This window comes from Leucoraja erinacea, chromosome 17 (genome assembly GCF_028641065.1).
Source record: "Leucoraja erinacea ecotype New England chromosome 17, Leri_hhj_1, whole genome shotgun sequence".
Classification (NCBI taxonomy): domain Eukaryota; kingdom Metazoa; phylum Chordata; class Chondrichthyes; order Rajiformes; family Rajidae; genus Leucoraja; species Leucoraja erinaceus.
The window spans coordinates 14,925,876-14,938,972 of NC_073393.1; the positions used below are offsets into that span (position 1 = coordinate 14,925,876).

General features: G+C 42.0%; 1 protein-coding gene across 1 annotated transcript in view; it reads left to right on the forward strand.

The window, feature by feature from the left end:
* Positions 1 to 328: 328 nt before the first annotated feature.
* The window catches only part of wdr59 (WD repeat domain 59), a 55,745-nt gene continuing 42,976 nt past the window's right edge, over positions 329 to 13,097 (forward strand). The window contains 6 exon segments of the mRNA XM_055648637.1: positions 329 to 440; positions 3,584 to 3,633; positions 4,781 to 4,916; positions 9,063 to 9,148; positions 9,791 to 9,871; positions 11,322 to 11,359. Of these exon segments, the coding sequence (XP_055504612.1) occupies positions 387 to 440; positions 3,584 to 3,633; positions 4,781 to 4,916; positions 9,063 to 9,148; positions 9,791 to 9,871; positions 11,322 to 11,359 (445 nt within the window). The 5' untranslated portion in view covers positions 329 to 386.

Sequence of the window (13,097 nt, forward strand, 5' to 3'; positions counted from 1 at the left end):
AGAGGGGGGAGAGGGGGAGGAGGAGAGGGAGGAGAGAGGAGATGGAGAGGGGGAGGAGAGAGGGGTGGGGGAGGGGGGAGATGGGGTACCACCTCCAGTTTAAATTCCATTTGGAATATTTTGGAGGACCAAAAAATGATTATGATATATTCCTGACCCTAAACCTAAAACAATAAGCTTGCGAGAGACACCTTGCCCAGCGTGGGTATGTGGGTGGAAGCAAAGATCATAGAGCAGAGCCTCCCCCTGTGATCTTGAGGTGGAAGTGCAGCCAGTGTGATTGTGACTGACACTAGCGGCGCCGACACTCCCTCCACCCGCCCGGTGCTTGTTGGGTAACAGTCGCGCCGCTGACGCAGTTTGTTGTTGGTCTCTGGCTCCACGACATGGCGGCGCGCTGGAGCAGCGAGAATGTGGTGGTGGAGGTTAGGGACTCGCAGGTAACTCCACATGAAGCAGCCGCGGCCTTCTCGGGGCTCCGGGGGCGGCGTTAGTGAGCGCTGTGGCTGGTCGGCTGTGGGGAGTCTGCGTAGCCCAGAGAGTCGAAGGGCCTGAGGTTTGAATGCTGGCTGGGCCAGGCCAAAGAGTACGCATGCGCGGGCACCGGGGCCCGCCTTCCTTTCCTTAAATGGGCAATTCACATCTTGGCAAGATCAATTTAATTTCAGTAAACATTGCAGATTCCCACATCTGCTTTGTTTTTATTATTTAACCTGACTTGATGGAATGAAACTGGTATTCAACTTGACCCTGACACGTGAACGATGTTGCATTAGGGTGCTCAATTCTCCTTCCAGCAAATATTAAGCGACACTTGTCAGAACTTCTGGGCCGAGCCAGTAACCGAGAGACAATAAACTTGCCCTGGCTTCGTGACAGGCAAAGATTTTATAGCTCCGCTATAGGATCTTTGGTAACGGGCATTCTTTAAAATATGTATTGGTGGTTTACATTTTCCTCACATTTACACTTATTTGCTTGTGTTTTACTAGCAGCAAAATCGGCAACGGTTCAAAAATATAGCTCATAATGATGTGGAGTGCTCCAAACAATCCACGTGCACCTAAAGTGCAGCGTCATGTATAAAGTTATAATTGGATTAAGATGCTGAACGTATGTAAACAGCATATTTAACCACCCATAAGCACTTTACAAGAAATCAAATATCCCTGTAGTCACTATTATAACCATATAACAATTACAGCACGGAAACAGGCCATCTCGACCCTTCTAGTCCGTGCCGAACACATAATCTCCCCTAGTCCCATATACCTGCGCTCAGACCATAACCCTCCATTCCCTTCCCATCCATATAACTATCGATTGTAGTGGACGAATTGGTAACCACGATAAGTCAATTTTAAGTGAATCTAGAAAGTAAGTGATTATTTTTGCGGAATTTCGGCAGTCTTTTGGCTCCCTCTTCAAAACATGTTACTAGTAACTTCTCCAGCTGAACTTTATTTATATGCGAGCCATAAAGATATTATCTAATAATAGGAATTCAGAGGTTAGCATCATAACCGAGTATCATTTTATCTTACCCAATATCTGTGCAGTTCATTCTTGGAATAATCTTTTACCCCCAGGCCAGGGGATTTCTGTATTAAAAGATATGACAGAGCTAAGAGAGAGAGAGCAGGCAACATAATTAGTTCCACCTGCTACCTTTCATAAGATCATAAGTGAGGAGTGGGATGACCATTCCAGATCTTTTAGTCTGTTCCACTATTCAATTAGACCATGGTGGATCTAACTTGAATGCTCTGTGATCCTAAATTATCCATTGGACGGCCATCCAGCAATTAGAGTCACAGACATCAGCCCAACATCCAATCCGACCAAGATGCCTCATCTAAACAAGTCCCATTTGCCTGTTTTTGGCTCATCCCTCTAAACCTTTCCTACCCACCTCTCCAAATGACTTTTAAATGTTATTGTACCTGCCTCAACTATTTCCTCTAGCAGGTTTTTCCATGTACCCACCACCCTATATGTGGAAAAGGTTGCCTCTCGGGTTCCTATTAAATCTTTCCGCTCTCACCTTAAACCTATGTCCTCTCGTTCTTGATTCCCCCCTATCTAGGGAAAATAATCTACGTTCACCCTTTTTATTCCCCTCATGATTTAATGCACCCCTATAAAATCACACCTCTGCATCCTATGCTTCAAGGAATAAAATCTTATCTGATGAAACCTGGGGGATTTATCTACCTTAAAAAAATAACAAAGTTTGGAATAACTCAGCGGTTCAGGTGGCATCTCTGGCGAACATGGTAACGTGATGTTTTGGTTTGGTACTCTTCTTCGACCTTTGTCGACTTTCATCGACCTCCACGTGTCGTAAGACGTCCAGTATTTCTTCGACAATAATATGGTCTGTCCTCAAAACATCGCCATTAACTTTCCAAAATTCCCTTCTCTTCATGTCTGTCTTTCTCTGTGCAGTAAAAATAGAGGAGAAATCTTAATTGAAGACCTTGAACATATCCTGTGGTCCACACATGGATGACCACTGTGGATTCTGATTTACCCTGTCCCTCTCACATAATATCCAGGCCAACTTCCTAAGAATCTTGTATATTTTAGTATTACCTCTCCTGAACTCTCCAATGGATACAGACCCAACTAGTTCAACCTTCCCTCATAAGACAATCTGATGATCATCGCATTGCTACATATGGGACATTGGTATGCATAAAGTGTCCCTTTTCCAATGTCCAAGAGTTATTGTAATTCAAAGATTTATTTTTAAAAAATTGGTAATTCCCAGCATGTCAGGCAGCAACTATATATAGAGAGAGTGAGAGAGGTATCATTAATTTTTCAGATTGCTGGCTTTTCATGAGAAGATATTCTGACCTGTTGATTATTATCAACATTTATAATTCTAATGCAGATATTGGAAATGCAAAATATACATTTGCAGTTTGCAAATGCTTTGGCATGTCTTAAAGCTGTGAAAAGGTCCAAATAAATGCAAGTTTTGTGTTGAAATTAGCCGGCCAGGTAGTTTGTAGGTTGGGATTGTGCAGAGCAATAGACAATAATGTTGAATTAATCTTGAAAACGGATGCTTTATAAGTGTGGTACATCAGGTTCTTGTTTGTTGCACATCGGGCTCGGGGCTGGAACGGTGCTCCGGTGGCTGAGACAGCGTTCTGACGGCGGCGGCCTGAGTCCGGGGTTTGGCCGCGGGCCAGTGTACGACATCGTCAACAGCTGCGTCCGCTGGACTGGAGGGCGGCAGCTTTGACCACCCCGGGCTGCGGTGTTTGAACCGGCCTGTTCGCAGAGCTCGGTGAGCCGCGGGACTGACTTACCATCGCCCGTGGGGTATTGCCTCAGCACAGAGGGAGAAGAGGAGGGAAGAGACAGCAGCCCTAAGATTTTTGCCTCCATCACAGTGAGGAGGTGCTTGGTGGCCTCACTGTGGTGGATGTTAATTTGTGTTTACTGTCTGTTCTGTTGTTTATTATTGTATGTATGGCTGCAGGTAACGACACGGTCTGAATGACAAATAAAGGATCTAATTCTAATTCTAATCTGTTCAAAATGTTAATTTATTTTTTTTGTGCTTCAGGCAACTGCAATGTCTGTGAACTGCCATGGTCAACTTGCGGTGCTCTCAGGGTAAGCAGACCTGCAGGAATGGGTAGTAATTGAATGTAAACAGCTTTATGGGTTCCATTTGAATTTTAATTGCTATTTATTTTGTAACGAAAACTGAATGGACACTGGTTGAGAAACGTTTTTTTGTTTCCTCTGAGTATGCGAATACTCAGGAAATGACAATAAAGATTTACAATTACAATTACATTTTCCTTTTCCTCCTTTTATACCTGTATTTATCTTTCTCTTGTAATGCATGCCTATTATCATCCCCCCTGGCTTTGCACCCATTAGGGGGAATTTACACTCGTAAATTAACCTAACAACCAACACATTGTTGGTGGTATGTCCTGGGGTCATTTGCGTGATCATATGGAGAATGTACCAACTCCAAGATAGACACAAAATGCTGGAGTAACTCAGCGGGACAGGCAGCATCTCTGGAGAGAAGGAATGTGCGACGTTTTGGGTCGAGACCCTTCTTCAGACTCAATCTCAACCCAAAATGTCAGCCATTATTTCTCTCCAGAGATACTTCCTGTCCCGTTTAGTTACTCCAGCATTTTGTGTCTATCTTTGGTTTAAACCAGCATCTGCAGTTCCCTCATACATACATACCAACTCCGTACAGGCAGCACAGGAGGTCAGGACTGAAATCGCCGCTTGATTGCGATTAAATCTTCTTGGCCAAAATATGCTGAACTTTAGCGGTTGTGTGGCCGGGACTTGTACTAAACTGGAACTTTTTCCAGGTGGGCAATCCACAGCAGTCCTTGCAATCATTACAACTCAGAAGCAACCACAGTGTGGGGTTTTACTTTTGCTGCTTGCTGTTGAGAATTACTTGACATCTGGTGAGCTTTATAATATGGGATAACTGAGCAATGTTTGAGAAAGCCAAAACCACAATTCCACAAGAACAGGATATGGCTCGTTGCCTATTATGGCTCAATGTTAACTCTTGCCAGCTAAAGTTTTCCTTCAGAGTGGGAGTATATATATATATATATAATTTAAACTGCCTTTGCACAGTTATGTTTCCTAGAATACGTGAACGGTTTCTATTATAATAATGGGTGAGAGGATAGGGATGGTTGCTAGTGGTGTGCATGAGGTTACCATTTGTGGATATATTGGTTCATCAGTGGGAATGTTTATTCCTTCACAGGCGCCGCTTCTTATATGTTATAAATTTAGATGCTCCTTCAGAAGTACCAAAAAAGATTGCAAGGCAGAGTAAGTGGGACATTGGGGCTGTGCAGTGGAACCCACATGAGACCTCCTCTCATTACTTTGCAGCTTCAGTAAGTAAAATGTTGCATTTAGCTCTTTGGAAATGGAAAAACGAATGTGGATTGTAAATTAAAAAAATCGCTATCTTACCAATGTTAAAACTAAAACGAAAGGATGGGATTTTTTTAATTAGAAATGCTTTAAATGCTAAACAAGTTGCTGAAGATCTGAGAATACCATGTATGTTTGCTAGCCTAAAAGACGGTGATGGGAATAATTGTAGTAGACATAAACTGGATGGTGAAATGAGCAGACACAATTATACAATTAGGTTGGTTAAAAATCTTGTGAGTCATTGATTTATCTGCAGAAGCATAGAATATAGAACAAATTATGCTGGACCTTTACGAACTAGTGTTTAGGTCTCAGCTGATGGAGTCATTTTCAGCCACTCAATTCAGGGAAGATATAAAGGTTTTAGAAAATGTGCAGATTTACCAGGGTTTTACATTGTTGAGAACTTCATTATTAAGTGAGCTAAAAAATATTCTAGTTCCCCATATTAGAATAATGAAGTTTAAAGGATGATCTAATAAATATTTTATGGCAAACGAGACTTACACTGAAAAAAACTACTTTTGATAAATGGATCAGTAACCAGATTATGGAGAAAGAAAACAGAAAAGGAGAAATAGGAAGCTTTTTTTGCTTAATGTTGTCGGGATGTCTAAGAGTCCATAAGACTAAGCAGTGGAAGTTGATGTCAGAAGTAATTTTTAAGATGATTTAATGATTTGCAGGGTGATATGTGAACGAGGCACTTACAGGATTATATATAAAGAGAATAATTATAACTAAACAATTATTCTTTCAAAAAGAAAATAGCAGGGTCATAGTTTCCATGTTCAAGTTGTGGCTTTTCATCTGTTCTTATATTTAATTGAGTTCATACAATTAGGCTTTCCAAAATATTTTCTGCAGAATTATTGGCTAGATAATACAAAGGTACTTTCGTCCATCTTCAAGCCTTATAACAGAGAGGGACTAATGTTATGTTCTCTATTTGTAAAATAACTTTTTTTTGCCATGTTCATTAATTGGGGGCTATGGAGGTTTGAGAGAAGGTGGAAGAATTTTTGTAAATGTTATTGCTGTGCACGAGCAAAATGGCTTTTGTCTAGTTTCCCTAGTATGTGGTCCAATAACAAAGCTGTGCCATTAGTGAAGTGGATATTCAAAACTGATAACATTTATTTTGTGTTTTTGTGCTACATTCATTTAGCCCGTTAAAATGATCACTATTGCATTATACCATTTGACACTTATATCTCTTGTACCTGCTCATTCTGGTGTCACATTCATGGGGTAATTCTTTTTTAAATCAATGTTTGCTGAAGCTTGTAGGGAAACTTGCATCTTACCACAGCAGGGGGTCTTAGATCAAATGTCATTTGACTAAGTATTTATGAGGTTGGAATTAGGTTGAATGCGCTGAAGAATGCAAGTCTAAATTTGATGGGGATCTCGATTTTTGCCCATAATTTTTAATTCTTAATTTTGCCGTTAATTTTTCACCTGGCATTTGGGTTGATTGAGGAGACTAGCAAATTGTCATTTGCAAAAACCTTTGGTTGAAGCCAAGTAGGAGAATGAAGTGGAAGGTGTACATCACAAGGAGATTGGGCTGAATTATTGGGAGGGGTATATACAGTGGCTTGCAAAAGTTTTCATACACCTTGAACTTTTCCATATTTTGTCACGTTACAACCACAAACGTAAATGTATTCTATTGGGATTTTATATGATAGACCAACACAAAGTGGTGCATAATTGTGACGTGGAAGGAAAATGATACATGGTTTTCAAATTTTTTTACAAATAAAAAACTGAAAAGTGTGGCATGCAAAAATATTCAGCCCCCCTGAGTCAATACTTTGTAGAACCACCTTTCGCTGCGATTACAGCTGCAAGTCTTTTGGGGTATGTCTCTACCAGCTTTGCACATATAGAGACTGAAATTTTTGCCCATTCTTCTTTGCAAAATAGCTCATGCTGTCAGATTGGATGGAGAGTGTCTGTGAACAGCAATTTTCAAGTCTTGCCAGAGATTCTCAATTGGATTTAGGTCTGGACTTTGACTGGGCCATTCTAACACATTAATATGCTTTGATCTAAACCATTGCATTGTAGCTCTGGCTGTATGTTTAGGGTCGTTGTCCTGCTGGATGGTGAACCTCCGCCCCAGTCTCAAGTCTAACAGGTTTTCTTCCAAGATTGCCCTGTATTTCCATCCATCTTCCCATCAACTCTGACCAGCTTCCCTGTCCCTGCTGAAGGAAAGCATCCCCACATCCCCTCCCTTCACCATCTCCAGTTTAAATTCCAGTTGGAATATTTTGGAGGACCAAGTAACCAAGAACAAGAAGATGCTGCCACCATCATGTTTCACAGTGGGGATGGTGTGTTCAGGGTGATGTGCAGTGTTAGTTTTCCGCCACACATAGCGTTTTGCATTTAGGCCAAAAACTTCAATTTTGGTCTCATCTGACCAGAGCACCTTCCTCTATATGTTTGCTGTGTCCCCCACATGGCTTGTGGCAAACTGCAAACGGGACTTCTTATGGCTTTTTTTTCCAACAATGGCTTTCTTCTTGCCACTCTTCCATAAAGGCCCGATTTGTGGAGTGCACGACTAATAGTTGTCCTGTGGACAGATTCTCCCACCTGAGCTGTGGATCTCTGCAGCTTCTCCAGAGTTACCTTGGCTGCTTCTCTGATCAATGCTCTCCTTGCCCGGCCTGTCAGTTTAGGTGGACGGCCATGTCTTGGTAGGTTTGCAGTTGTGCCATACTCTTTCCATTTTCGGATGATGGATTGAACAGTGCTCCGTGAGATGTTCAAAGCTTGGGATATTTTTTTATAACCTAACCCTGCTTTAAACTTCTCCACAACTTTATCCCTGACCTGTCTGGTGTGTTCCTTGGGCTTCATGATGCTGTTTGTTCACTAATGTTCTCTAACAAACCTCTGAGGCCTTCACAGAACAGCTGTATTTATTCTGAGATTAGATTACACACAAGTGGACTCTATTTACTAATTAGGTGACTTCTGAAGGCAATTGGTTGCACTGGATTTTATTTAGGGGTATCAGAGTAAAGGGGGCTGAATACTTTTGCACGTCACACTTTTCAGTTTTTTTATTTGTAAAAAACTTTGAAAACCATGTATCATTTTCCTGCCACTTCACAATTATGCGCCACTTTGTGTTGGTCTATCACATAAAATCCCAATAAAATACATTTACATTTGTGGTTGTAACGTGACAAAATGTGGAAAAGTTCAAGGGGTATGAAGACTTTTGCAAGCCACTGTAATTCGTCTGAGAGAGAAGAAAAAATCAATAGGTTTCTGAAATGTAATCATAGGGATGGAGGCTGATGTCTGGATGGTGGGTAAAGATGAAGTGACGTAGTTAGGCAATTTCATTAAAAATCGTAGATTGTAGAAGGACCTAATGGTGGAATTCCCCTGTGTGCCACAGAAGCTTTATGAAAATAAATGTCAGTTGCAGCTTCACTGCTGGGTTTCTGATCCTTTAAAAATTTGGCCTTTGCAGTTAAATCCACACGGTTGCTAAAATATGAGGTTTGTGTAATTGTTTGAATATTATAATCCTTGTCCTTGGCTTAATTGGATTTACATTTTAATTTAAAACCATGCTGGGGTTCTCTCTTCCCCCTTCCTGGCTAGTGTTTCAGCAGCTGTGGCTTTTACTCATTGTCTTTCACAAATGATACCGTTTCAGTTAATCTGCGCTGACAACAGATAGGCCAGGGATTTGTGCACAGTATGAAAAAACAAGGAGATAATGGTATGGTTAAGCGTGCGTGTGAATAATTGTGTGAATAATAAATTTTGTCCATGAGTCTAGAAATTGTATTCTAGATTCATATCTTTCATCACAGCTGGGAAAGACTCAGAAAATCTTTTAAGTGTGAGCAATAAAACTATGCTCTGATTTCCAATGCATCAATCGTAATATGTGATTAAAAAGTTAATGGTCATTTAAATAAAATATTGAAAGAAATGGCTATAATCTGTTGAGCACAGATTCTAGTGAAAGACTGGTTCTAACGCCGCCTCTGTTGGCTGAGCCAGCGTTTTGAGTATAAACATCTTGTAGTTTAAGTGAGGTGACGTCTGGATGTTTGTTTCAGTGTAACCAACGGGTGGACCTATACAAATGGCTTGATGGAAATGGCGAGATCCACACTTCACTGCAGGGTCATACCCGTGTTATAAGGTATTTTATTTAAAATTATGTCCACAGCCTGAGTAGATATAAAATGCCGGCTTAATTTCCAGATATTATCAGCAATAATTAGCAGCTGGTTGCTTGGTTCAATTATTTTATGCTTTTATTTTGGCTCCTGGGTAACTGATATGGTGTCTTTAACATTTTTCAACGTTAAAGAGTTTCTATTTCGTTTTTTTCAACTAACCCTTATCTCCTGAACTCAAGGTCTGGGCCTTGAGCAATCTTTGATAAAGGATTTAAAAATGGAGTCAAAGACTATTGCCCTGTCATATTTGTGTTTGTGTAGGACAATTTGCATGATTTGGGATGAAGATTAGACTATTTATAGATTGTAGCATATGGCATGTGAACTTATGTACATATGTCAGTAAAGTATATGGAACAAGATCTCCCATTCTAGGATCCTCCTGGTCAGTAACATTAAAAGCAGAGAAGTGTGAGGGATAATTTCCCTGATGTAAAAAGGTAACCAAAATAAATTATCTTTGAATTGTATTCTTACTGTCCTGTGGAACCTGTTTGCCAGCATGTAGATATTCTTCTTTCTCTAAATTTCACTTTTTTAGAGCATTAGAAATAGAAGTCTGCATTTTCTTTTTTTTAATCTTTAATTCATTTTGTTTGCAGTGATTTGGAGTGGTCATGGTTTGAACCCGAGTTGCTTGTTACAAGTTCTGTTGACACCTACATCTACATTTGGGATGTCAAGTAAGTCCAGAGCTTTGGAAGTATAAAAGTATCAGAAAAAATGGAAACACTTTTCGTGTTCTGAATTATGAGCGCATATGGGGAAACTGTTCTGTTCTGCTCAGTGTTGGGTGTATTTATTCACTCACAAAGTGGTATTCTAAGCAATGTATTGTTCAAAAGTAGTTTGGAATAAAACAATTATAAAAGATGAAATAGCGACACATTTGGATAGCAGTAACAGGATTGGTCCAAGTCAGCATGGATTTATGAAGGGGAAATCATGCCTGACTAATCTTTTGGAATTTTTTGAGGGTTTAACTAGGAAAATGAACAAGGGAGAGCCAGTGGATGTAGTGTACCTGGACTTTCAGAAAGCCAATATTTCACCATGCACCCGTCTCCTCCAACGGAACTGAACCCGTTCCCAAATGTAAGATTCCAGCACTCCCCTGCCTCCCTCAGCAGTGGATTTAAAAAAAATTCCAATTTCACCTCCCCTGCCTGCTGCAGCAGTTCCAATTGCAATACCAATTGGCCCTCCCCCTCCTGTTGAAGCACTTGCTGTGATATCCCATTGAGGTGAAAAGTTCAGAGTGTTCCTGTCTTGCAACTTAGTTTTGAAGTGTGTTGGAAGCTGATAGGAAGGAGCAGCCGTCCATGTAAATGGATCCATTCTGATTGGACATCTGCGAGTATTGGGCATTGGAACGAATCAAAAGGCAGAAAGGCAGCCGGACGCCAGGCGGCAGGCTGCAGCCACACAGTTTTAATATATAACTAGACCAAGTGTAGACCCGTTGGGTCTGCTCCCCCAATGGTGTGATCCCCCAACCCAATATTCCACTATGCACCCGTCTCCTCCAACGGAACTGAAGCCATTCCCAAATGTAAGATTCCAGCACTCCCCTGCCTCCCTCAGCTGGTTCTGGCTTGAAGGGCCGAATGGCCTACTCCTGCACCTATTGTCTATTGTCTAATCAGATTGCTAGTACTCAAGCAATGAGACTCTAGCAATGTGGCGAACATGAGAAATGTATACTGGGATCTGTTGATCTATTGGGTGGCAGAGGCTGATGTAACAACTATAATCTTGTTTAACAGCAGAATTGATTTGAGAGCATTGAAATTCTGCCCAAGTGAAAATCCATACATTCTTAAAATCTGCCTTTTGGCTCAGGTTATGGTTCCCTTGTCATGACAGCTCCATGGATTTAAATTTTGTTTGATTCTGTTACTGTGATGCCTTTTGAGATCTTTTGCTATGATGAAGGTGCTATATAAATGCAAATCGTTACTTTATTATTATCAATTTGTAATTTGTTTGAGCTCATTCATGGTATTCTTGGCAGATGTGGACATAATGTAGCATCGTTGTAAAGTTAAGATTTGTAATTATGAATCTTGAGTTAAACAATTACTGTTCACTTATGGATGGAATTCCCATAACAAAATATTTTTCTCTCTTTAGAGATACACGAAAACCATCGGTATCATTGTCAGCTGTAGGTGAGTATTCTGCATGGATGCACTAACAGGATGGAGACACAAGAGACTGCAGATACATGAATCTGGAGCAAATAAAACTGCTGGAGGAATTCAGCAGATTAGACAGTGTCTGGAGGGAATGGAGTGGTTGACATGCATCAAGAATGAGAGCATAGAGGGAGCACACCCAGTATAAAGGGGAGAGGGGAAGGGTGAGGCGGGGACTGGCAGGTGATTTGTGGACCTATCTAGAGTGAGGGAGGACTGTCCACTGGTGCCAGGTTGGGATTGCTTGCAGTGTAGCTGCTACTGCTGGCGCCAATGATGACTGCCACGGTGAAATGCTCCTTGCTGTTTTGTATGTGTTTGCTCGTCTGTGAAAACCCTACAAAGATTACTTTCACGAGAGAGGTACTCATAAACATCGGACATACAGTACCTCCAAACATCGTTCCGGATTTCTCTCACTCGCTGGATTATTTGGAGATACTAGTCGGCGGGGCTGTGGCTGCGTTCAAGGTCTTGAGACGGAGGAGGACCCATGGGAAGCACTCACCCGACTCTGGCGACGAGGATCACGCCCACCACTCCCGAGCATATTCTTGGCAAACGTCTGTTCTCAATGACAAAGTGGACGAACTGCCACTCCTGCGCCGGACAAACAAGGACTTCTCTCGAGCTGCTGCCCTGTGTTTCACTGAGACCTGGCTGTGTGAGTCAACCCCAGACAGCGCGCTGCAACTGGCTGGCTTCCAACTTCACCGAGTGGACCGCGAAGTGGAGGCAGCAGGGAAATCAAGAGGCGGTGGAATATGCTTCTATACCAACCAGGACTGGTGCAACGACATCACGGTACTGTCAAATTTCCGCTCTCCCAACCTAGAATCCTTCTTTATAAACTGTAAACCCTTCTACTCTCCGAGGGAATTTAACGCAACTCGCTGACCAGGTAATGAGGGTCGAGAGTGACTTCCCGGACTCCATGGTCATTGTTTTGGGGGACTTTAACAAAGCTAACCTCAGCTGTGACCTTCCAAAGTACAGACTTCAGATTACCTGCCCCACCAGAGGGGAGAGAACACTTGACCACTGTTACACGTCAATCAAGAACGCATGTTCAAGAAGGAACTGCAGATGCTGGAAAATCAAAGGTAGACAAAAGTGGTGGAGAAACTCAGCGGGTGCGGCAACATCTATGGAGCGAAGGAAATTTCCGCACCCAATCAAGAACGCATATCGCTCTGTTCCCCGGGCGGGTCTGGGTCTCTGATCATTGTCTAGTTCACCTTATTCCGACCCACAGGCAGAATCTAAAATCTGCTACGCCTGTGGTCAGAACAACGAGGGCAAGCGAGGGCATTGAGAACCTACAATCCTGCTTTGACTGCATGGATTGGAATGTGTTCAGGGAAGCAACCACAAGCCTCGATGAGTATACAGACACTGTATCATCATATGTCAGCTTTTGTGAGGACATTTGCATTCCAACTAGGAGGACCTGGTTCAACAACGATAAGCCCTGGTTTACTGCAGAACTCAGACAGCTCTGACAGTCTAAAGAGGAGGCCTACAGGAGCGGGGATGCAGACCTCTACAGTTAGGCCAAGTACAAGCTGAGAAGAGGAAACAGAGCTGCCAAGGAAAGGTACTCAGAAAAGTTGAGGAGCTAGTTTGGAAGGGCTTGTAAGAAATCACCAGCTACAAGAGGAAAGCCCCCCGCTCTTTGGACAATCGTCAGCTGACCAAAGACCTGAATGAG